Source organism: Lathyrus oleraceus, chromosome 2 (genome assembly GCF_024323335.1).
Source record: "Lathyrus oleraceus cultivar Zhongwan6 chromosome 2, CAAS_Psat_ZW6_1.0, whole genome shotgun sequence".
Taxonomy (NCBI): domain Eukaryota; kingdom Viridiplantae; phylum Streptophyta; class Magnoliopsida; order Fabales; family Fabaceae; genus Lathyrus; species Lathyrus oleraceus.
In genome coordinates, this window is record NC_066580.1 from 20378376 (window position 1) to 20403911 (window position 25536).

Genomic DNA, 25536 nt, shown 5'->3' on the forward strand with positions numbered 1-25536 from the left:
AAAGAGCAACTGAGGAAAATTGCTTTTCCAGTAACCACTGTCACAATCGATAAAAACAGATGGTGCTACTCAGAAGGTCAAACTAACACAGAGTGACAATTTAACAATATAGTCTCCGTCATATTTCAAATATGTTGACAAACTTTTTCCAAATTCTCTAACTCCAAAATCTAAAAAAAAAAAGTTGTTTCAAAGGTGTTCGCATTAGCAAACCAGCTCCTCCACCACCTTTACCAAAATGATACATATTTAAGAGATGTCAGTTTTTATGCACAAATATATTGAACAGATTGCATATGTTAAAAGTGGCGGTAATTGCAGTTATCGCGTTGTTTCTGCTTCACTCGATAAAGGAAAGGAGAATCATACATTTGTCTGCCAACAACTTATCATGGAGTTGAAGGCGCATAAAAAATCATACACATCATTGTACGAAGAAAAAAAAGAACATTTTAATGTAATTCATGAATATCTTATTCCTTGTCTTAGCGGCCCGACACCGGAGAAAAAATAGAGTATGTATTTATTTGATAAGATATAGATTTTTTTGAAAATATTTTTTCACTTCAGAGAGCCCCACCTCAAAATCCATTCAGACGCATTATTTGTATTGGGTGACTTTCATAATCAGTACATTTTGTTCAAATTTATTTGAAATCAGAATACTCTATACCACAGACATCATCGATGTGGACATCTCATTCCACAAAGAAGGTTGAAACTTGGTCGGATTATTTTTTGGATAGGATGCAAGAATTCACCAAATTTAGCAAAATTGAAAGAGAATAAAATAAGCAAAAGTCAAAGGCGGAACCACCTATTGATATAGATTTAAGTGGTGACATGTTTTGATTCCTTTTAGTTTTTATCTACAATGGTGACACATATTTTATATGTAATGCTGGATTAATATTAACAATATAAATTGTATACATTTTTATACATTTTTAATTTATTTTTCAGTTTTCTAAAATTTTCTATCTTTTTGTATTTTAAAACCGGTTATGTTTTTAAAACAAGTTATGTGTGAACAATGCAGGGTGATTCCAAAAATGCATTTTCGGACGCACTTTATTTTCTAAAAAAATATATTCAGAACTACATTTATGTATGCACTCTGATTTTACTAAACGAAACAAGATATATCCAGAAATACATCTTTAAAATCTCCTTTGAGACATGATTAGATTTCTAAGATCCATATTAATCTAATACTTGTATAAATATGAGCGCCCATTATCTAGTTATTGGCACAAACACAAGGTTTTGTCTAATTCAATGACGAGAAACCATCTCTTGAAACATTCATAAGGTGTCCACTTAAGATGGGATTAGTAATTCCAATGATAGAATCCATATTTGGGCCTTCATTAATAGCATTTGACAGCTTTGTGGAATGGTGTGGACCCATTCAAAAGAAAAAAATCAGTAGTACCTCATATGTTGTCCCCACTTTCTCTCAAGTCTTCTTGTCTTTTGACTGAGTAAGAATCTTTTGACACATATTCCATTATTGTAGTGAATACCATTACTTAGTACCATCACGAGTCCTTTGACCAAGAAATTCAAAACCAATGCATAACAAAGACAAATTATCATGTGATTAAATGCTTTTAGAACCTTAAAAACCTTAAAATAATCAATTATGTAAGCAGAAGATAGGCTCAGCAGACAAATCTATACAACACTATCACTAATCTGCCCACTTCAAATATATAAAAAATGATTCATTACCCAGATGAGTTTTCTGGTTTCATTCTCTTTTCAGATGCAGCAAAATTTTCTAGAGGATGCATCAACTTAGAGAGAGAGAGATGGTATAAATAGTTACTGGAACAGGTTTTATGGTATGCAGTTCTCTATCCCATCCTCTCGAGCTGTTTCGGGCGCATGGCTCTTAGATTGTACGGCGTTTTCAGCAGCGGATGGACCGACAATATCATTGACTGTTTCAATTTCCAAGCTGGTGGTAGTCGCGCTTTTTCTATTCCTTCGATCCTGAAAGTGATTATACCAACATTTAGTGACTACTCCATGAATATGAAAATAGAATCTTTGCTATCTTGCTTATGTTTTACGAGATAATAAGTCAAGAGGTATTGAAGCGAAGCAAACCTCTCGAAATGGATATTCGTCGGCTTCAAGCATCCTAACAACATGACTCATTTTGGGCCTTTTTTCTGCATCGGGATCAATACATCTAAGAGCGACCAGAAGCGAACGCTTTAAAGCACGCGCAGATGGTTTAACTTCGAGTCTCAAATCCACAACTTCCTCGGCTCTCCTTGCCCCCACCATTATCTTGAGCCACTCAACAAGATTAACCTGTCATTTGTGTTAACGAAATCTCAACAGACATGTGAAGGATAAACAAGATGACAAGGTTCTAAAGGATTACGGTTACGCACCTCATCAGAAGGACGCGAATAATTTACAGGGTCCCTTCCGGTAACTGCTTCAAGCAGGAGGACACCGAAGCTGTAAATGTCACTCTTCTCGTTTAACAAACCGCTGTTGGCATACTCTGGTGCTACATAGCTGAAATCCGCAATAGAAGTTAAGTTCATAATTGTGTAAATCGTAAGTAAAACTTATCGAAAGAGATATTGAAAATTTCTTTATACCCGAACGTTCCCATTACTCGAGTAGTTATGTAACTTTCTCCTGATTCCAAAAGTTTGGCCAAACCGAAATCAGAAACTTTCGCGTTGAACTCCTTGTCGATCAATATATTGCTGGACTTTATATCTCGGTGAATAACTTTCGGTTCTATTGCTTCATGTAAGTAAGCAAGCCTGCAACCAACCACGGTATAACCACGGTAAAACATAATATTATCAAGATGATACATATTACTAATTTGCAAGCGGATCTTACGCTTTGGCTGTGCCGAGAATAACTTTCATGCGGGCCTCCCAGGTAAGTGTTCCAAGTTTGTCTCCGTGTAACCACTGTTCTAAGTTACCGTTGTTCACGTATTCATACACCAGCAGCCTGATTAATAATCGGAAAGTACATACATTATAACATAGATAGAGGCAAAACAAGGAGAAAAGAGTCATTGTTTACGAATTATTGAGAACGAACGAACTTGTGAGAGCACTACACAGATATAACATAAAATGGTGAAATGAATACCTGTGAACTCCTTCTACGCAATATCCAAGTAAGCGCACGAGATGCTTATGTCTAACATGGCCTATAGCTTCCACTTCAACCCGGAATTCTCTCTCTGCTTGTCCCCTATGAACTCGATGTGGAATACAATTATATAACAAAAGATAAAAAAGAAGTCATTGTTTATGAATATTGTCGATATATGCATCACCGACACTTTTATTAAAGGTGTATCTGATACTGATACGACACTGACACTTGTAGTTAGATTCAACTATTCTACTTTCTCAAACTATTGTCAGTGTCAACATTGTAGTATCAATGTCGTGTCAGGTGTCGAAAAATTATTGACAAAAACATTAAAAGGGTACACTAATAGCAATATGAAATATCCTTACAAGTTGTTAAGAAGTTTCTTCACGGCAACATCGGTCCCATTGATCAGCCTGCCCCGGTAAACAACTCCATATCCACCCTCGCCAACAATGTTATCCTTCGAAAAATAATGAGTTGCTTGTTCAAGATCTCTAAGTGTAAACCAGTGACCCCACCCGAGATGCGAAAATTCTGGCAAGCCAATCAAAGGAGAGGTGGTTGTTGGCCCTCCTCCATACGACAATGTAGATCGCTTCTTGAAATTCCCGGAGCTCCCTTCTTCCCATGACAGTGAACTTAATCCTCTCTCGTGATGATAAACCGAGCTGCACTGACTAACACTATCAGGATCACTGAATTTGCCCGTCTTCATACGAACCGACATCTTGTCCAAATTACTATCATTAGGAACAAACACGTCTCCATATTGAACATGAGAATTCTGCACCCCGACAATGTCAACATCGATATCTTTCGACACATTCGGTATTTGGGGCTTGTCGAGAGATCTCCTACTCCTAGACTTCCTCCGAAACATCACCCATACAGACAATATACAAAGAATCAGCACTATAAAGACTCCAACACCTATCCCAATCAAAACCCATCTTTTCAAACCCAAAACTGACGTCTTCTTCGATAACTCAACATTCAACGAATCATTTGATGACATAATCGGTTGCTAGGTTGCTAGCATTCAATCAATCGCCTCCTCCAAAGTTCTTCACCAGATAGAATCAAGGCATTCCTATATGAGTACAAGAATCTAGTTAAGCACACCCCTTTGTCAAGGCTTTCAAACACACATGTTTGAACACTCTAATTCACATCTTGCAACGATCCCATTAACATAAAGGCAAAATCGGCAAGGGAAGCACTCATTGCTTGTAGTTTATCATAATCATAATTAAAGACAAACTCCAAACAAAATTTGAAGATTTTCAAGCTTGAACTTTTCTTTGGATAGGCAAATGCTAGTGGTGGTTACCTTAGTTGTCCCAACCCAAACAACGTCGGGGACAATTTTCAAGCTTGCTTATCAACGGCATAGAATAAAGAATCTAAGTTCTAACTATCAAAACTAGCATTCATTTGTTCTCAAATAAAACTAAATGACATTAAAAAAAGAAACATATAGAGAATCCAAAATTCATTGGAAAAGTAAAAGTAAATGCTGATCATCACATTCACAACACAACAATTCTGACAAAAAAAAAAGAAGCTTGTAATTTGTAAAGCATCACTTATAATCCAAGCAAAGTGAAAGAATTAATTATCTACTCTTATCCAAAAAAGACAAAGCATATACCTTTGTGTTGATTCAAGGTAGCTATCTATCTTCCTTGATCTTCTACCTTGAGGAAGCTAAGAAGCAACAAGTTTCACACTTCTTTTTGAACCAACAAACTCAATGTGCATAGCAGGCACATCAACACACAAACCCTACCACAAAATCTAGAATTTCAGTATGGTACCCCACTAGTCAACAAACAAGTAAACCACAAAAATAAAACCAACAATTAAAATGAAAACCCAGATAAAAAAATCTGATTTTTATGATTAAAAAGCAAAAATTAAAAGGAAATGCAAGATAAAAATCAGATTTTTATGAGAAAAAATGAAGAGGGGTAGAGAGAATTTGTAGGTTTTGGAAAAGAGAAAAGGACAAATTAGTAAAATGGTTGATGGGTATTGTAGTTGTAGAGGAACAAGACAAGAGCAATGAAACATGGTTTGTAACGAATGAAACCATAGAGAGAGAGAGAGAGAGAAGGGAAAGTAAATATGAACAGTGTTGAGAAAAAAGCAATGTAATGTAATGAAAAAAAACAACAGGAGTAAAGTGTAGAGAGAGAGAAAGAGAGAGAGGAGGAGAGAGAGAGGATGAACCTAAATCCAACAGGAGAAGAGAAGAGAAGGTGTGTCGTCTGGAAGCCCCAAATCTAGCTGCCGCTTATGTCATGTCTGTTTACCAAACTGTCATCTTTGTGTGAAAAGGAAAATTCACATGTAAATTTTCAATCTTTGTCTCTGTTTTTTCTTTACTTTTCATGTTGTTTTTTAACTTGGGCTTTGGTGGGTTCTAGAAATTTTAGAAAGTTACTATCTACACCATACCCAATACATAAATAAAAATTGATTGATTGAGGTTTTAGATTCATAAAGCTATTATGTATAGAAAAATTGATGTTTCATGTTGACATTACTTATTATAAACAAACTTGTTTGAAAAGAATATTTCTATAGGAGTAGTAATTTATTAAAGGTGTTTAGAGTGTGCATTTCTGCTAAGTGTAAGTTGTATTTTAGGATAGAAATTGATTAGTTTTTTTATTTTTTATGAGTTATAGATTTCATTTATATTTTATGGATTCACTTTTGTTATAGTATCTATTTCTATTAAATAAAGAAAAAGTAATTAATTATAAGATGAATAATTAATAACTCTATTTAACTTTGATATTAGTTTTTTTAAAAGAGTTGCTATATTTTGGTAACATAGTGGATACTTTGTACATGTAATATGATTAAAAAATTATCTTATGATATATGAGATAATAATTCATAGTTTTATTTGATACTTTATATATTCTCTTTGTCACATCCCTTAACTTAAATGTTTCATATTCTAAAGATTTTTTTTATATTTTTTTCTATAGTTAACAATGCATAAAAAATCTCAAGCAACATGTTTACATTACATTATTCTACACTCTATTTTAGAAGCACATAATTCATTTTATAAAGGGTTTTTTTTACATAAAGTTTAGGTAATTTAAACTCCAAAACTTGTGGAATGGGAAGCCTCATCAAAGTTTAAAGAGTATTCACATAAATATTTGTATATTATCCATTAAAAAGTTATGACATTCGCAATTAAATTCATAATCTTTCGAAAAATTTAAAAAGGTTAGTCAATATTTTTTTAATAATTATATATTATTTATATTTTAATTAATGATATTTTAAATTATAATATTTTTAGAATATTCCTAGGGTCTTTTAAATTATACCAAGTGTATAACTACGATATATTTAGAATTTTATATTAAGTGTGGCAGTAAAAAATCAATGAAAATTATTTTATTTCTTATTTTATTTTGTTTCCTAGTTTAAAATTTTATTGCATTTTTTTTAGTTTTGTTAAGGTTCTTAATCATCATTCCTAGAATCTTTAAAAACACAAACATCCTTGCCATTAATGAATTTGGGGGATGTATAGTGTGAATATCTTATAAGATTTGCTGAGGAAACATTATGCTCCACAACTCAAGATCTTGTATCTGGTATTACATAAAGATATATGTCTAAACTATTGTACACTCGTTGGAATGGCTACCGTGGGAATAAGACAAATTTCGGTGTTGTTAATTTCCTCAATAATCTCTGGATTCTTCCACATATGATCGATTTCTCTGTGAACATTGTTTCATATCAACTGCCAAGACTTTTGAAAGAAACTCGCAGGGAATCCATCAGGTTCAGGAGCTTTCCAATGGGCCATTTGGAAAATAGTCTTCTTGACTTCATGGTAGTTGATGCCATCTTGAAAACTAACAATGAAAGTCACATTAAACTTATGATAGGTAAACCTGAACTTGTTCCATTGGCTGACATAAGTATCCATTGTGTATCGATTGTGAGAGAAAGTCTTGAATAAATTATGAACATGCTCATGATCATCAATCCAAACTCCTCGATCATCTTTTATTGTCTGAATGCGATTATTTCTTCTCCTCTGCACCGGGTTGATGTGGTAGTATAACGTATTACGGTCCTCGTCGGCTAACCAGATTAATCTAGACCTCTGAAACCACATTAGCTCTTCTTGGTAAAGAATCTTCGACGATGTCGTACCCTAAATTTTGACCTCCTTTCTCCTAACCTATATTTAGGCCACTAACAAGTCCAAAGCCTTATAAGTCATTTGGTCAGTCCCAATGACCTAAAAAATTGAAGGAGGACCATTTTGACTTTTTAAGAGTCTCTCTGATCCCATCGTGACCAACTACTATTTTAAGGCATTCTAGGATTTAGTTTAATATAACAATTTGTTTTATTTCTCTATTATCTTATTAGGAGACTAGAGTTTATGGTAATTCACTATTATTAAGTAGTAGATTAATATTATTGATTATTATAAAATTAATAATTTATATTAATTGATTAAATTAATTGGATTTTGATTAATTAAATTAATAAAATATTGATTAATTTATGTTATTAATTAAATTAATTGGATTTTTGATTAGTTTATAATTAGATTATTAGATTAGATTAATTAAATTAATGTTCTATTAGTCAAATTTGATGTAGTGCACAATTATAATAAAACAAAATAGTTTTCCTAAATCAAAAACAGTTTCCCAAATCAGTTTACCTCATACAAAACCTTTTTATTAACATCTAGGAGCAATTCTTTAAGTGTTGGCAAAAGAATAATGTAAAGATTGCATTTTGTTGATCACTCATAAAAGTATATGTCTCATACAATCAAACATCCCCTAAATCATTAGTGAAAAGTTATAAAAACTAACTTCAACTACAATAAATGCAATTTCTAATGTTTGATCATTTAAATATTATCCAAAATCATATAGTTATCCACCATAATACCTTTTAAGAAACAACCACTCAATCCCATTATCAGCCTGCATTTGAAAAAAACTATTTTTACATTCTTTGAAGCATATGTAGATTATTTGAAAATGTGGGTTTAATGGCCTTTCAAGATGTTATAGGTTTTCCTCTACACCTTGGTATGCCTGAGTTGTTACGTTCACAATTGAACCCGAATTTAACCTCAAGAGTTCATGACCATAATCATATGCCCTCATGTATCATTCCCTAAATATCCACAATATCAATAACAAGTGACTTTGCCCTATATTTCATTGTCTAATTGATTCCTACATTCCATTTATGTTGAGTTTTCCCATTATTTATGTCAACCTCAAGCTTTAATTCTCCCTCACACGTGTGTGTATATTATTGTTAACCATTTTTATGTAAGTAACATAACTCATCACTCCTTATTACAAGTATGGTTATCAACTATTGTTTTCAATTGTCATATTTCTTACTGTGATATATTTGCACAATAATTCTCACATGTTTTTTTGAAACTTTATGTTCCTACCAGAATGTATTGCATATGTCCCCATCCCCTCTTGAAATTCTTGTTTTCAAACAAAATATGTCTCAACTTCCCACTTGTAATCCATCATTTTGTTAGGAAGTTTAAATGTGAGAAAATTTTCCTTGAAAATATCTTATTCATCTTCAATATCACACCCTTATATAGTTCATCACTATTGCACCCCCTCATTGTTACTCAAATCTCTATAATTCAACTTTGGCTCGCCACCTTCATTCTCATCATCAACTACACTTTCTAAAATTGTGTGCTACATTCAGTCCCACTTGATATCTGTTTTTTAAATGATTTCCCCTATTCATTCTCATTTAGATATCATTAGTTTCCTTCTATTTGCCTCTGCCTTTTCTTTTCTTTTTTGTCTTTCCCTTTGCCGGAAAAGGCCTTTTGTCCTTTTCTTTGCATTTCCCTTTTTCTTTGTCTTTCCATTTGCCTTTCCCTCGTTCTTTATCTTTTTGTTTGCATATACATTTTTATTTCTATTTTACTATTTATTTATCTATCACTATTTACTTATATATTCCACTTTGTACAACATCATGTCGTCATTGTTTACCATGATCTACACCAAAGTTATCTTCAATACCAATCTCATCCTCAGAGTCTTAAAAATGAACTTCCAATCCATTGTCCTCACTTGTATAATTTATTTCAACATTAGGGTCTAGTTCCCCGTCCATTTCAACAATATATTATAGTCCCTAGTCTAATTCAGAATTACAATTTAATCTCATGTCTACTTCAGCATTACACTATAGTCCCTATTCTACTACAGTTGTGTTTTCACTTTCATCATATCTCCTAACTTTATCTTTGTAGAATCTTATTTTGCAGGTAATATTCTTTTTAACAATGACAAATATTTTACTTTTGATGATGTCAAACTTTTTCTAATGATGACAACTAATGACGACAAGTCAAGCATAAACGGTTAAGTGGTTAAAGATGCAAACCAAAGAATTAGGGTTTATTAGACTTGACTATTCAATGATGGAAACCAAATAGAAGTTAAATCAAGCATCGTATCAAGTAAACTAAAACAAGTGTCTACAAGAAGGAAAGTATCTGACAAGGTCTTGAAGTACAGGAAAGTCCTGCCTTAATTAGTTTGAGTGAAAACTATGTAATGCATAAGGGTGTTTTTGTAAAAGCACATGTCTAAATCACACACAGGAAAACATTTCTTAAACAAATTTTTCTAAAAGAAATAATTTCATAAATGTCTTGTAGTCATGCCATATGAGTTGAAAGCTGCTTGAAAAGATCTGGGGAAAGTTTTTGTCTTTGCCAATCATTGACATTTTATCCCAATCGATTGAAAGATATAAAAAATGTGACCTAATCGATTAGGACAACATCTTAATGATGGGTAACGACTAGATGTATTTTCTTTCCATTTTAAACTTGGTAATCGAATGTAATGGAGCCAACCAAACAATTGGAACACTTTGTCAATCGATTGACATGTCATAAAAAGTCTTTAAAACAATTTCCATTCATAAGCCAACCTATAGCTAATAAATAGAGGTCTCTTCCCTTATTTCAAATCATCTAGAACCGAGTTTAATTCCATACTTCTCTCTCTCTCTAAACTTTATTTTCTCTCACTAAATTTTTAGCCGAAGTGCTTTTTCGAGAAAGTCATTTTTGTGAGTGAGAAGTTATAATTCTGGAAGGATAGACTTGTAAGTTCACCAAGGAACTTTTGTTTATACCTACTCGTAAGAGTTTTGGTTTGGGGATTGTGTGACCAAACTCTTTATTAGATTCGAAGACTCATCCCGTGATAAAAAAATTCATAGGTTCTTGGTTAGCCCGTGGTAAAATCAAGTTAAGGTTAAAGCTTAGTCCGATATTAAAAGCTTGCTAAGGTTCGAAATTAGCCCGATCTTAAAATCTCTTTGTTTATTGGTTAACCTTTGGTAAAACCAAGATTTAAGATTCGTGAGCTCAATTCGATGTTAAAAGCTCGCAAAGTTTGTTTAAAAACTTGAAGACTAACTGATATAAGATTCTCGTGGAAAGGAGACTAACCGCTTTGATCCGCCGTTTGAAAAGAAGACTCACCGTTTCACTCCGTTTTTCATTGTTTGGTTGGAAATCAACCTTAAACTTTATTTTTCTTGTATAAGGAGGATTCGTGAGTATAATCCACTAAACGCTCTCAAATTTATTAGATACTCTCAAGATTAATTCTTTCTTTAATAGAAGAGTATATTTTTTTTGACCGAACCTCAATAATTTTCGGTATTTTCTCTTTTCCATCGACTCTTTACTTTCTGTAATTTATTCTGCAAATCAAGAATTCATTGTTCTATTTAATATATTATAAATAGAAGATTAAAAAAGAAAAATCCTAAATCTCAAATGAATGTTGATGAGAAGTAATAACTCATTAATTTTTTTAACTAATGTACAAAACATGATATTTGGCTTATGTTTGCTAAATCATGGACAAGAAGAGGGTATCATTTTACCAACCAGCTGCAGAACTCTTGTTTGTGCACCCAAGTTCATCACTATTATATTACAATCTTTGATCACATTCGTATATATGTACAATGTAGAAGCCATGCATAGCATCATAGGAGCTTTTACAAAGAGATTATCACAAATTGCAACTATAGACATCATATACACCGATGCATGTTGGAAGGAAGGAAGCTAACTAATAGACACTTGATAAAATGCTCTGTCACTCGTCAGAAGTCACAATTCATCGTGTACTCGGGACGTGTCATTAGAATATTTGTTCATCGGATGGAGTATAAGGAGCTCAATCCGTAACAAAGTTCACTCATATCGGACTTGCTCTCGAGATCTGCAACGAAAAAGGCCGTTTTATATCATGAGCATGGCTGCATGAGTTTACAACACTGCACCAACCACTTGGGCTAGAACGCGGTGGTAACTTCAATTTCGACGAGTATACTAAACAAAGCAATATGAATAATAAAACAAACCTGATTCGTTGAACTTGTAGCAGTAGTCCACGACGAAGGATGATTTGAGCTGGATGTCTCGTCGGTGTGGCTGATGAATGTATATGTTCCTCTTGGTTCTTCCTGTATACCATCTGTGACTAGAGGTGGCATTTCTCTAATTATCCATAACAAATAAGCTGACGGCAAAGAAGAACCTAACGAGGTAACAAAATAATCACTTTCCGATTTCCATATTAAGTAATCAAAAGCTCAAATGAATACATTTTGACGAAGAAATGTAGCAGAAGAAGTATCGATAGTGTTTCCATACTACTAGCATTCAAAATGATTACCTATAAAATAATAAAGGATCAAGAAAACAAAAGCTTTAACTCCATATATGAACTTTAAATGCCAATGATAGAAAAGCTGTCAAAACGCACAATATTAAAACATCGTAAGTACAGAAAACTTACCATTACGGAAACAAGGAAAAAACACTGAAGGCAACTAAACTTACAGGTATATCTGTGTTGAGAGCTACTAATGCACTTGCTGAAAAACATGCAATAGAAATAATAGCTAAACTGATAACCTGCATGTGCAACAAATCCGTCATAATAAGGCTATAACTAGACTCTAAGTAAGTGCAAATGCAGTTGAGAATCAAGAGTTTTGCAAGAGACCTTCCACATTTCTGATGAAGCGTTTTCAGATCGTACTTTCCTTAATTTGAAGAATAGAAGAAGACCTGTGGAAAGAAAAGATTGACGGAGAAGAAAATAACCGACTTAGTGGATTGTAAACTATATGATAAGTAGTCATAAAAGGGGGAGAAAGAATGCGGAGTAGGTTACCATAACAGCCCAATGCTCCAGCCAATATAAGTATCATTATTGCAAGAAATGTTTCATATACCTACAAAAGTTGCAACATGAGCATGTTAATGTGCCAATAGAATTCAAAACAACAAAGACAAATCTATGAAATGAGTTTTGCGATTCACGATTGATAACACTGATAAAAAGTTAGGTGATGCATGTAGTAGTGTTCATACCCGAGCTACAATTGACGGATCTATCGGATTCGTGACATCTCCAACGCAAATCAGTATAGCAAATGCCATCATCACAGCAAACATCAGAAGCACAATCTGGAGGAAGAAAAACATAAAACCCACATGACAAAGATTTTAGCATTTTCTATTTTTCCGATACAATTTTTTTAGTGATTGGACGTATTCTTAACAAGGAAAAATCCCGTTGATCCATTCTCTCTACCATTATGACATATTTCTGTCGGCTACCAATGTGAATCCCTTGGATTGAGCAGCACCTACGGTGGACTTTTTTCGGAGCTGAACCATGCTGTTGTTCCCTCATCACACCTTCCAACAAGGTCCTATTCTCGACATTATCCTCATCGTCCAATTCTTCTTCATTTTCCTGATGGCAAAGGTCGACCCTACAATATTATTGTCCACAGAAGCATACATACACTTTATGAGTAACTGTTTCACTAAGGAGAGACTTAAAGCGTATGCGGCTACTAACTAACATATCAAACAAATATTGTCATGTGCAATGCAATATATGTATATTTTAATTCGTCGACACTATGGCATACCAGAACGATAGCAGGAGTAGAAACGCTGCTAAAAACATGACTTTGGGAGCCGCTGCAGAAAATTTTCGTTAGTAAGAACGAATAGTAAACAATCAAGCTCTCAATACAGAGACACTAAAAACATGAATTTTGAATGAGCATACCCATAAGAATAAAACCGCAAACACCGGACCAACAATACCACCCATTACAAGTAGCAAAAACAGTACTTGTGAAATAGATACAGTACCCTGTGAATACAAATGGAAAAATATGTAAAAAAAAATAGAGTTGAATCAAATGAATAAAGTAAGGTAACACATAAAATTTCCTATTTCTGAACTTTAACACATTGAACTACAATGCGAGCTAGTAATAATTAGCACCACAGCATATTGAAGAGCTTCCAAAACTAAATTTCACTACGAATCATAAAAGAGTTATTCCAGCTTTAGACTGATCCACTTTCGGCAAAGCTATTAGTCTGAACTATGACTTCAAATCTCATAAAATGTGATATAGGAGATATTCCTCATGGCATCACAAAGTGAGTCTAAATCTTACCTAAGTTGGAAGTTCCAATCATGATATGAAGTACCTGAAAAAAATAGCTACTATAAAATGCTAATATAATGTATATATATTACAGAAAAACATTAGAATGTACTTCAAACACTAGCATCAACAAAGACAATTCAAAAGAAGAAGAAATTGATCAGATGCAACTAACTTTTTGCCGTGTCCAACCATTTTGTTGACTTCGCAAGTGAATCCGGAGGACCTGCCATGTGATAGTGCAAAATTTTGTCACACTCTTCCAATGCAAACTATTAATTTATCTGATAATTTTACCAAACAGTTCAAATACATTATATCAAACACTTCATGCGTTACGCTAGGCAAGGCAAAGTCGTTAATTTTATCAATCTATTAATTTATCCGGTAATTTTACCAAACACTTCAAATGCGTATGAAAACCGACCTCAAATTTGACATATTTTCCCCTCTCAAAATCAATTTTTTTCTTTCCACCCCAAAACAAGAAAAAAAACTTTCCTTTTTGCCTTATTCCCAAATTCCAGCATCTAAATGGTGGTTTCCCTAAAGATACCAATGAAAAAAGGGCTTTTTAAAAAAGCTATTCCCCACCCAGATACTACTACCTAACCATCAAATCATGTACAACTTACCTATCAAAAAATGTTTGAATGCTAAAAACCAAAAAGACAGAGGAAATGAAAATTGAAACCTGAGCAAATGCAATGATGGCAAGAACTCCATCTATGCAAGCTAGAGTTACATTGAAGATGATCAAATCAAGAGTTAAGCAATTCCAATTCTCAGTCATAGATTACAAGAAACTATAACAAACTTTGGATGAAGAAAAACACAAGAACAATAACAAGAACAAAAAGAATGATTAATCAGAGAAGAAAGAAAAAAGACAGAGTGACAGATAGACAGGTTTGTTAGTTCGTATATGACTATGTAGAAGGTGCTGTCTTTCTCTGTTTCTTGACTTTGTCTCAAACTCCTCGTCTGTGGCAACTGGCATCAAGTTTTGGACCATTATTATATTTTATTTATCAAAGACTTTCCCCATTTTAAATTATTATTATTCATCTAGTTAAATTCAAATCGATAACATATCATTTATTTATTTTTAAACGATAAAAATGTGTTAGTCAAATTTAGAATTGACAAACGGGCATGTTTGTCCTATTTAGTCTCGTCTCGATGATAAAATTTTGATCGAAAAATGAGGATAGAGTGGATCTTTGGACACTACACTTCTAACGTTCAAAAATTATAGAAATTTATGAAAATATCCATGTCCGTAAAAATTAAAAAAATAAATAAAACAAACATATTAAAAGATATTTTCATAAAATCTTTGTCTGACCCGAACAAAACAAACAATACCGATTAGTTGGGCTGTTGGGCCCGCGTTTTGCCACCCTTAGTTTTTAAAAGATAATTGAAATCTTTTTCTTTGGAATTTACCATAAAACTAATGTTAGTATACTAGTAGTACATAAATAAATAATAATACAAATATTATAGTGTAATGATAGTTGTGGCAACTATGAAAAAATAATGTTAGTCCTATGTATTTGTTAGAAAGAGAAGAAGATGTCTTTGTCAAAGCTTTATGGATTGTTGAGGAGAAAAATTATGGACAGATTTTAATTTGGTGAAAATCAATGTTGACATAGAATGAATATTCTATCTGATTTTGGTATTGAGGATGATTCTGTTTAGATCCTTGTTTTTTTTGTTTAGCTTTTGTTGTTATTCACTCGGATTTCAAAATGGTATTAAACTACTGTGAGAAAAAATGAAGATTCTAAATGTTAAAGAAATCCTATGTTCACCAAGAGATCCTACCCATTCATAAAGTGACACAAAGGTTATTTTAGCCTCCAAACAAAACTTTTTTATTTATTGAAGGGCTTAGGCCCCTAAATATCTCAAATAAGTTTGTGTGTTAAATAAGTTTTGTAAAAAATAACTGAGTTTTTTAACATTTTTTTTCCGAACAATTATTTTATAATTTTTTTTATTTGCACTAATAATTTATTCAGAAGAGACAAATGTCATTATGATGACATGTTAGACGCTGATTAGATAGACATTTGGACGCTAACTTAAATTGTGTAAATTTTAATTTTAATTTTATTTGTTTAACGGTCAGTTAAAATTGGGACAGATCTACACCACCCCCAAATCATACTAACCTTCTTGAAGCGGTTATCACCATTAACACCCAATTTCTTTCTCAACTAGAACTCTCAATAAGTTGAACGCTAACATTTTAATTTTGATTAGAAGTTGAAGATATTGAAAGATGAGTCTTGTGGTTCCATTGGAGCCTCGAGTTGAAAGTAGCGTCCTTTGAGTTGGTGAGGACATTGAAAGTTGTGGTTTGTGATCGCATTGAATCCTCAAGTTAATAGTGTGGGTCCCTTAAGATGGCGAGGACATTGAAAGTTATGGTTTATGTTCCCATTAAAGCCTTACCAATACATAAAATACTCTTTTTGTAGTGAAGGTTGGCCCCACATGTCCTTAATTTGTTAGACATGTCATATTATATCGTATTATAAATATAAAGTATTTCTTGTATTTGGTCGTATATTAGTATGTAATGTTTTTCATGAAATTCCATTTCGTATTATCATGTAGAATACCACAACACGGGGTCTTATCTGAAGATGAACACACACATATTAGAAAGATCAAATGTATCTCGAAGAAGGATGAAAAATTGTCGAAGAAGCCAACATCAAATTCGATAGCAAATGATGTTCAAATTAGGAAAAAGAAAAAGGAAAACCACAATCCATGAAATTTATATCATATATAGGAAACCGACATAGAGTAAACTCTCTACAAATCTGATCATTCAGACCGGGAAGTACCATGGTCACTCCCCAAGTTCGCCGAATGAGGCCCGAGAGTCAAAATGGAGAAAACCATCAGGACCTGGACAAATAGACTCAAACCCAATATACATTTTGCTTATATTGGCTCCTAAATGATCCATTTGTTTTGGGATGACTAAACCGCTAGGAGGAAACCACAAAGAGTCACTCCTGATCACCTGATCACCTGTTTAAGAAAACTAGTATGTCAATCGACATTTTCCTAGAAAGTCCTATGCAGGGGATTTCTTACAGTATCCCTTATAAAAGAAATGTTTAAAAGATATCACATTGCAAATCAATCAACCTTACCCATCCAGCCTAGTAGGTTTAGAAAGTAAAATCTTATCCTTATGAATAAAAAAAATCCTAATTCTATATTTGGAGAAAATATGGAACACCAAATCCTTCTGAAGAATCACAACTCTTTATAAAGAAGACAAAAAGATCTCTACAAGAAAAGAAATCTAGTTTGTATTCAGAAGAAACTCACTAGAAGGGAAAAATCACCACAAATAATGAAGAATTAGATATGGAGCGAGTAAGAAGAGACTTCAATGTTTAGAGAAAAAAATGAAAACGAAAAGATAAAAGAAATTAAAGATAATAATATATATAAAATCTTTAGAGTCAATGAATAGTTAGTAACTGATACATGTGCTCTAAAAAAATAATAATTAATTTCATTTCCCCAAGATGAAATAATTAAGTCTTATGTCTTTGGAAGAGGGTGTTCTATGCCTATAGGTATTAGGAGAATGATTGAAATAGGTTATATTAAACGACAAAGAAGATAATAAATCCTACAAGGGAACCTTGGAAAATATCCAATGAATTATTTGAAAATAAAGGCTAATATGTAAAACCACAGCGTAGGATGGGAAATAGATGTTTGATTCACATCACACTTTGGGACGGAAAAAGCTAATCAGGTACCGGTAGAAACAGGATAACCTGAAGCTCTAAAAAAGGTAGGAAAAAACAATACAAAATTGCAAAGTCTCACCATGACTAGACTAGAGTAGGCTTGGGTGTAACTGTTCCTACCCAGTATCGGCCCCAAACTTGACCTAATGAGAAGAGGTCCAATATAGTCACAATGTCCAAAAGTAAAGATATTTGTGATAGAGTGACATCATGTCAATAATATCAAAGGATAAAATATCTATATCAGTTGTCGAGTGAAAGGTTCTAGGACTTGTGGAGCAGGAATAAACCTGCACTAGAAAGCACATGATTCTGGAAGGAAACCAAAATAGGGCCTCCATATAATAGAACGAATCATATATCGACATTTGTTTTCTCAAAAAACTATGATTGAAGCTAAGGATTGTTGGTCTTCGGAAACCCTAATAAGCCATTATATAAAGGACCACAAATGTTAAATCAAGGTGTTGAAATACAAAAGACTAAGAGACATTTGAATAAACCGTGTGTTTTGAAAAGCACTACAGAGACTTTATTATATATAAAGAGATTACAACTAATTACATGATATAGTCGACGTGAGACTATTCTATATACAAATATTCTTAACACTATATATTTATAAATATCAACACAAGGTTCACACAAACATTTCTTAAAACTTTATACCACTCATTTTCGATAATCACTAACTTAGGCGTCAGAGTGCTTACAAGTACCACACTATCAAATCAATCCAACAATAAAGAAGTGAAGGACCCTCATACTCGAGATGACCATAACCTAACTATATTCTCCTCGAACACCAATCAAATGAAGAATGTCAAATACAACTCAGAAGTGCAAAATGTGCTCAGAATATAGACACAACACAAGATATCTGACCCTATAAGGTGTAGAAAGTGATAAAGAACTATCAACACAAACAAAGCCAGATAACAAATGTCCAGTCTGCACACAAAAAATGTCAGTTCGGAGATATTATAATTTTAAATTATTTCATCTTACATTAAAAATTAAGATAATTATTCACCAAGTCCTTTAACTTAATTTAATATTTCACTTTACTTCCTTAACTAAAAATCCTTACAAGTGATCTCTTAACTTCACTTGCGTTACCCTATTTGGCTTATCCCGTCAATTTTTGACAAAGAAACATTAAGTTCTGGTGACGTGGCATGACAGCAAGATCATTGGTACAAATTTGAGTCAATATATGTAGTTAAAAACTGATACACTGTTTAAACTGCGAGAGTTTTATTTTTGGAGTTTAAACTGTGTATCAGTTTTTAACTAGATATACTGACTCAGATTAGTACCAATGACCTTACTATCACGCCATTAGAACTTAACATATTTTTAATAGAAATTAATAGAAGAAATCAAATAAAATAACGAAAATGAAGTTAAGAGACTAACTATAACTAAAACCGAAGATTAATTAAGTTAAGGACTAAAATATATATTAAGCTTTAAAAAGTATGCATATTTATACTAACTTTTATATTCATGTAACATGAGAGGCCTAAATGAAAAAAAGCAGCTGGTATTAGCTAGAAATCTGCTAATGCCGTGAAAAAGAAAAAGTTGTAGTTAGTACTCAACCAACCTCACAAGCAATTTTACAACCATAATACTTAAATTTTTTTTTTTTATAAAAAACATTTAATAGATTAAAGTTATATTCATAAATGTTTTAAGTCATCCGAATTAATCCATCTATTTTATTATATTTTTATTTTAGAACAAAAACTTATGTTAAATCTCTAAGTTCCTTCTTATTATTGTACCCATCTTCTGTTCATGTTCCAACAAATAAAAATTATGCAACAAGAAAACAATAATTTATCTACATTTTGATCATATTCATGCATAATTGTAGTAATAGATAATTAATTACATCCAATTTCCATTTTACACATGGAAAAATAAGTATCACTTGTTATCACAAAAGATAAAAACACAAATATACATAAGCATTCAATTTCCTCCATAGTTTGAAAGTTGCTTCAAAACATCAGCAATAGTTTCCTCTCTTGTATCACTCACATATGCAACAAGAGGACTCTCATTTGGTACAACATCATCTCTTTGGTAACTTCCTGGACCTCTAAGCAATTCTTCTGAGCCCTTGGACACAACACCTTTCATTATTATAGTCTTGTGTGTCCCCGAAATCAGTTCCTCGTAATCAGTGTCCCCGGTTTCTCCGAGGATCACATACATGTTTGCGACGTTTAGTCTCCATCGGACAAATAGATACCTTAACACATTTACACCAATAAATAGTCAAGTCAAACATCGGTATACAGTTTTAGGCAAAATATCAGTACTGAGTACGTATCTGACACGGGTACGTATACAAATATATATACATGATAGTTTATTATGAAGTATTACCTTAGTGCTTGAGCTCTAGATGCAAGAAGAGGAATAACATGTATTCTAGAAGATCCTCTACAATACATAGGATGACATCTTAAACCTCTCATCCTAAGCTTTTGCCTCAAGTCATCAACTTTCTTCGCCTAAAAGAAACAATCAATATAACCATTTCAATCAATTTGGAAGCAAAACATGCTTGATATCACAGTCGAAATTTCCAGAATCACATTAATCCATTGTGATTCTGGAAATCGAATGTGATACCAAACATTCACTTAGTGTATGTCTAATTCACAGTGAATGTGTGAACCACCGTGGTTCTGTCAAATTCAGTGTATTAGTAAATTTTACTTACCTTACTAAGATCATTTACTTTGTATGAAATACAATGCGCGTTACTTGATTTCGAATCTTCCTCAATAGGACTAATTGTTTTTCCATGATTTTCTTCTCCATCGGAAGCATTCATAAGTTTACGAATAGTATTCTTCAAACCTTCGACGCCCCAACGATAATCTATATGCACGTCATAATCATGATCGGGCAAAAGCTTTCCGTCTTCGGTATGAACACCGGGGTAATAAACTTCACTCCCACTGCTACAGATTATAGCATCAAACTCAGTTACTTGAACATTTCCCGCAGTTAAAAACTCTTTCGTTTCTTGCATTGTCATAGCAGTCGACAGAGCGAACCCCGTAACTCTTGCAGTTTGAGGATCTAACTGAACAGCTTTAACTATCCTTTGAACTATCTCAATCAATGTTTTATCAGGATCTCCATTACTGTCATAAGAATCAAGTGCTATAACAATCAACCTGCGTCTTCGTCTTAATAAAGGATACTTGTTTGGCAAGTTATCAAGCAACATGTCACTATTTGAACCAGAATCTTGCTTCCTTATCCTGCTTAGAATATTTTTCACTTGGTCTTGCATATCAAGACCGTTACCACCGCTATTTGCCGCAACAAATTCACCATCAATCGAGAGCCTGAGCGACATATCTTGAACATCTCGAAGTGAATCATTGAAAGACTCTTCAGCATCTACATCTACATCATCTTCTGGAGCAGTATCCTGCCATTGTGGATGTCTCATTCGACACGCATCAACACGTGTCAAATAAGTTCGACAATGTTCAGGCCATGAGAAAAGGTGAATGTTCTTCCAACCGTTTTTCCTGCATTCATGCCATAAGTTTTTCTCTGATAACAATTTGAGTAATGCATCAGCAATTGCATGATGATCATGAGGGTCCACAAGCAAACCATTGTTGAGAGCCTAACATTATAAGAAAGAAACATATTTAGAAGATGCAAAGTCATTTTTATTTTTCCCTATGCTATGATTACATCTAAGAAACTAGCACTTGTTGTGACATATATACTAAGTACGATATACTACTCCGAACGTAAATATAAGCAAAAAAATACATGTATCTGATCTAAACGTGGATCAGATATATGTATATTTTTACTTACATTTTTCAGAGAGAGTGCATAAAGTTAACGCTTCAATTACCCGATTAATGTCAACTGGTCCGCCATTTTTAGTGGCCACCATTGGCAATCCATGTGCAGCGGCCTGCATGAGTTTAAACATATTTAACAACACTGTGATATGACATTAAAATGTGAGTGTATAACCAAAGTGTCAAGTTATTTAAAACTTACCTCAATTAAAGTAAGACCAAAAGGTTCGACTAGAGCAGGATTTACGAAAACTCCCTGAGATAAAATATCAAACTAATTAGTTGGATATATTCAATACCGTCTTTGAGAACGTGTAACACGAACTATCGCACAAAATCCAAAATTTAATACTGCTAAACTATGATTAAAATATGGGCTCATAAAATATCTGTCACCGTTAAACTATGACAAATAAGACATCTATTTGTTTTGCCACAACTAAATCGTGGATAACATGCATAGAATCTCCGAAAACTTAAGACGGCTCTGGCTCTGGATATATACATACCTTTGTCTTAGCAGCAAATCTATATATCTCAGGTACATCAGACTGTCTATGATGTTTAGGATACGCGACATGTCCGTATAGATCATACTTGTCAATCAATTTCAACACAGTTGTGAGAACACTGCCATTTCCAGAAGACATCTCTTCTATGTCATCTCTATTTCCCATTATAAGAGTCTGTTTGAGTTGAGAACATACATTAGTCATTTGATAAGTGCTTATTCATAGTTTCACCAAATGTTGCAATTGAATTATGTTAAGTTGCTACTTACAAGATTAGCTAGTTCTCGTAACGAACGACATTCTCCAAAGGCCTTTAATAAAGTTGTTATGTTCTTCTTTGGATCTGGTCTTGATAAGGCCAATATCATAGGCTTGTGAGGATTTGTGAAGAAACGCATCACCTGCATAATATCATAGGCTTGTGAGGATTTGTAAAAAAACAGTCGTTTTTAATCGATGTGAGACTAATCACTGACATTTGAACTCTAACATATAGTATCAGTTACTCACTTCTAACCATATTGCAGGTAAAGCTTTTGGTGAAGATCCATCAGCACGACGGGTAAGCTGCGAGAGATCGCCATCGACTTCAGGGCCATCTTCTTGTATCACTACATTGCTAAAGTCCATACCAGGAGGAATAACCTACAAAAATTTCATGTAAGTAATGGCAATGGTTAATAAAAAAAAATCAAACTGTATGATTTTCTTACCGCCATTCTTGGCATGTAACGGCCGTGGCAATTAACACCGCGCCTATCACGAGCGCGCAAAACTTTCTCAAGCTTGACATCAAACCCGTCGTAAAGTCCCCATTGCTCATCGATTTCTTGTCTAGTACTAGTGATGACAAGTTCAGCAGCATCCAAAGAAAGCTCTTCGGCTTCTATCCTCCTCATTATCTTATACGTCGAATTGATGTCCTCCAACGACTGTCTCCCTTGCTTAAGAAGCTGTTCCAGCTTGTTTCTTCCAAGTGAATGACCAGTTAGCACCATTGGAACATTCAAAGCGCCCGAAAGAAGCGCAGCGCTGTCACCAGCATCAGCATAGTGTCCATGAATCACATAAGGCCATACAGGCTGTCCACCACCGACTTGTTCGCCCAATACTTTCGACATGTTGAGAATATGAGCCAAGGCTCCATCTACAAATTCTTGAATATGTGGCCAAAGAAGTTCTTTCTCGAGATACTTATCGCGCGGACCGAATGGTATTCTTATGATATATGCACCACTGCTCTCTCCAGTGCTGCTATCATCATTCTCATCCTCTTGACCTGCAGATAGCATTTCTGTAGGCTCTCCATAGCTCCAATCAATTTCAGTAGACGATATTTGGCGCGTAAAGAGATCTACTCTATATACTCCTGGCATTTTCGCTAGTGCGCGAGCAAGTTCCACCACATATTTAATCTGATAATACATTTTTCATCAATTTTACAAAATCATTTCCTTTTCATTGCAGAAACAAACACACACTTATTCAGGTAAGAATATCAGATACCTGTCCGCCAGTATCAGAATCTCGACCAAGCTCCATGTTTTCTCCTCGGACCAATCCATGCAAACTATAAAAAAGCCAAGGTAATACTCAAACACTGCATTTACCTACATATATGATCATAGCTTCAAATATAGTAATATTATTCGTTACAGGCCGTTTTTGAGGGCGTACAAGACATACTATCGCATAGGACCTAAAATTTGTCATGTTTTGTCATGGCTATACCGTAACTAATCTGCACAGGACCTCCAAAAACTTGAGATGATTTGCTAATTCGTTATTCGTTATTTCTATATGATGTGAACAAGAACAAGAACAATATACCTTAAGAGGATAATATAAAGCTTCTTTTCCTTTTTGTCATCAGACCACAGTTCCAAGGTAGAGTTAATCCTCTGAATTTTTTTCTGTGGAGTCTCAATTTGTATTATCTCCCCGACACCATCTCCTTTTTCTCCTTCTGATAACTCTTCCGACAAATCCTCCGTCGCATCTCTCCGTCCTTGTTCTCTTTCCCATCTTCTGTATGCTAATCTTTGGATTTCTTCCCCTTCCACCTACAATGATCACCCCATTAGTACTCTATTAGTTTCTCCAAATTCATCGAATATAGACCAATACAAACATGATTATGCTTATGCGTATGATTATGATTATTGAATGGTAAAAACCTGTTTCTTCTTGCGAGCAAGATGCCAAATACGCCAACACATGTTCTCGAGCCTCGAGCTACGTTCCCTCGTGTTACGAGTAGCCACAACTTTGAGCCATGTACGATGAAGATCAGACTCATCGACAGCACTCACCACTTCTTCTACAAAGTACTTAGTTGGATTGAATTGATCGCCACTTTCTCTCGCAGCGGCCGCGACCCTTTGCTGCTCTTCGACAGTGCTAGAAGCACCGCCGCCAGTTGATAGTATAGCCTCAAGGTAACCATTAATCCACTCATTACCAGCCATTATGTAACAGTAACACTATACTATAGATTGGACAATTTTCTTAAACTCAAAGGATGTTTTTCTTGAATGTTGTTGCATAGGAATTGATCAACATGTCTTGTGTTTATGTAATGAAGGGAAGGGATGTTCATGTTTTGTCTGCAGAGTTAGAGAACCACATATGGTAACGAATGATGCATATTGCTCTTTTTTGGTTCAAATTTGTGTGCTGTGTGTTGTGTTGTCCTTTGTGCTAGATAGCACCGTATATTACCAATATTATTCCTTATGCTTCTTGTTTTGTTTATAAGCAAAAAGATTAAGTTACACTAATTAACTTTAATTTTGTAACGTTGTAATAAATAAATGTAATTGCATCTTTTAATGCGATCATGCATGGAAACTGTTTTTTTTTTACACCTATAGACTCATTATACACATTGAGAGAGAAAGAAAAAGAAAGAGTAATGTGATAGTTTAGTGTCTCGTGATATGATGGAAAAATATGGATTGGAAGAAAATGAGGGTGTTGAATGGACATTGGATATCATTGTTGCTATATTAGTGCACTTGATTTTTCCATGCTTGTGTTCTTTAATAATATCTTTTTTATAAATTTAACTTTTTTTAATTATAATTTTCATGTAAAATTATTATTATTATTATTATAATATTAAAAAAGTACACCAACACAACTTTAACGAGAGCCAATAAAGTCTCGATCTTTTATTATCTGAATTGTTAAATCTCGTTTCCTTATTGATCATCTCTTTATATAATAGTTCTTACATATTTTGTGCTCAAGACCTATTAAAGACCATTTAAGCTGATTGTCTATGATTAATGTGATCTCTTACTGATAATTGAAATCAAACTCTATTGACATATCCTGGGCCATAATGTTGTCAATTAGTCATAAATGTGTTATTCATGTATCTTAATTTGTCCTTTGCGTTAGTTTTGGGTTGACATGATCAGTTTGATCCATCAGGTACCTCCGCTCGGCCTTGTTCGGCTATGCGAATTACAATTTGGGACGTGCTTTATGCATAAAAGTATTCATGACAGATGATTCAAGCATGATTTTCATGAGTATTATGATTCTCCTATGGTTGTTGTGTTCTTCACATGATTGAAGGTTATTGTTGTTATTATGATTAATGTAATTTCTTACTGATAATTGAAATCA

General features: G+C 33.8%; 3 protein-coding genes across 3 annotated transcripts; all 3 read right to left on the reverse strand.

The window, feature by feature from the left end:
• Positions 1–1588: 1588 nt before the first annotated feature.
• Positions 1589–5530, reverse strand: LOC127117763 (probable receptor-like protein kinase At2g42960). The gene is made up of 9 exons (XM_051047872.1): positions 5383–5530; positions 4802–4935; positions 3516–4240; positions 3139–3243; positions 2878–2994; positions 2625–2795; positions 2409–2538; positions 2116–2325; positions 1589–1998 (listed from the first exon to the last, which is right to left on the reverse strand). The coding sequence occupies exons 3-9, from the start codon at positions 4163–4165 to the stop codon at positions 1843–1845; spliced, it is 1539 nt and encodes a 512-aa protein (XP_050903829.1). The 5' UTR covers positions 4166–4240; positions 4802–4935; positions 5383–5530; the 3' UTR covers positions 1589–1842.
• A 5494-nt stretch (positions 5531–11024) lies between these two features.
• On the reverse strand, positions 11025–14740 carry LOC127117764 (tobamovirus multiplication protein 1). Its single transcript, XM_051047873.1, has 13 exons — positions 14429–14740; positions 13910–13960; positions 13744–13777; positions 13344–13430; positions 13201–13252; positions 12855–13038; positions 12632–12727; positions 12432–12492; positions 12261–12325; positions 12095–12169; positions 11928–12003; positions 11614–11789; positions 11025–11471 (listed from the first exon to the last, which is right to left on the reverse strand). The coding sequence occupies exons 1-13, from the start codon at positions 14525–14527 to the stop codon at positions 11448–11450; spliced, it is 1080 nt and encodes a 359-aa protein (XP_050903830.1). The 5' UTR covers positions 14528–14740; the 3' UTR covers positions 11025–11447.
• Positions 14741–19375: 4635 nt separating this feature from the next.
• Positions 19376–24846, reverse strand: LOC127117765 (probable sucrose-phosphate synthase 2). Its single transcript, XM_051047874.1, has 12 exons — positions 24078–24846; positions 23731–23963; positions 23407–23470; positions 22614–23315; positions 22411–22545; positions 22170–22301; positions 21898–22074; positions 21591–21644; positions 21439–21501; positions 20272–21198; positions 19932–20059; positions 19376–19794 (listed from the first exon to the last, which is right to left on the reverse strand). Exons 1-12 carry the CDS (start codon positions 24366–24368, stop codon positions 19512–19514), a joined length of 3189 nt encoding a protein of 1062 aa, XP_050903831.1. The 5' UTR covers positions 24369–24846; the 3' UTR covers positions 19376–19511.
• Between the last annotated feature and the right edge of the window lie 690 nt (positions 24847–25536).

Excerpts from the sequence above, each read along its gene's own strand:
- LOC127117765 (XM_051047874.1), bottom strand. The coding sequence starts at position 24,368 with ATGGCTGGTAATGAGTGGATTAATGGTTACCTTGAGGCTATACTATCA. Across the intron at positions 22,075-22,169 it reads TACGAGAACTAGCTAATCTT|ACTCTTATAATGGGAAATAG; the intron begins GTAAGTAGCAAC and ends CAACTCAAACAG. Across the intron at positions 21,645-21,897 it reads GATTTGCTGCTAAGACAAAG|GGAGTTTTCGTAAATCCTGC; the intron begins GTATGTATATAT and ends ATTTTATCTCAG.
- LOC127117763 (XM_051047872.1), bottom strand. The coding sequence starts at position 4,165 with ATGTCATCAAATGATTCGTTGAATGTTGAGTTATCGAAGAAGACGTCA. Across the intron at positions 2,995-3,138 it reads TGCGTAGAAGGAGTTCACAG|GCTGCTGGTGTATGAATACG; the intron begins GTATTCATTTCA and ends ATTATTAATCAG. Across the intron at positions 2,326-2,408 it reads ATTCGCGTCCTTCTGATGAG|GTTAATCTTGTTGAGTGGCT; the intron begins GTGCGTAACCGT and ends CACAAATGACAG.
- LOC127117764 (XM_051047873.1), bottom strand. The coding sequence starts at position 14,527 with ATGACTGAGAATTGGAATTGCTTAACTCTTGATTTGATCATCTTCAAT. Across the intron at positions 13,778-13,909 it reads ATGGTTGGACACGGCAAAAA|GTACTTCATATCATGATTGG; the intron begins GTTAGTTGCATC and ends TATTTTTTTCAG. Across the intron at positions 13,039-13,200 it reads CTACTCCTGCTATCGTTCTG|GGTCGACCTTTGCCATCAGG; the intron begins GTATGCCATAGT and ends ATAATATTGTAG.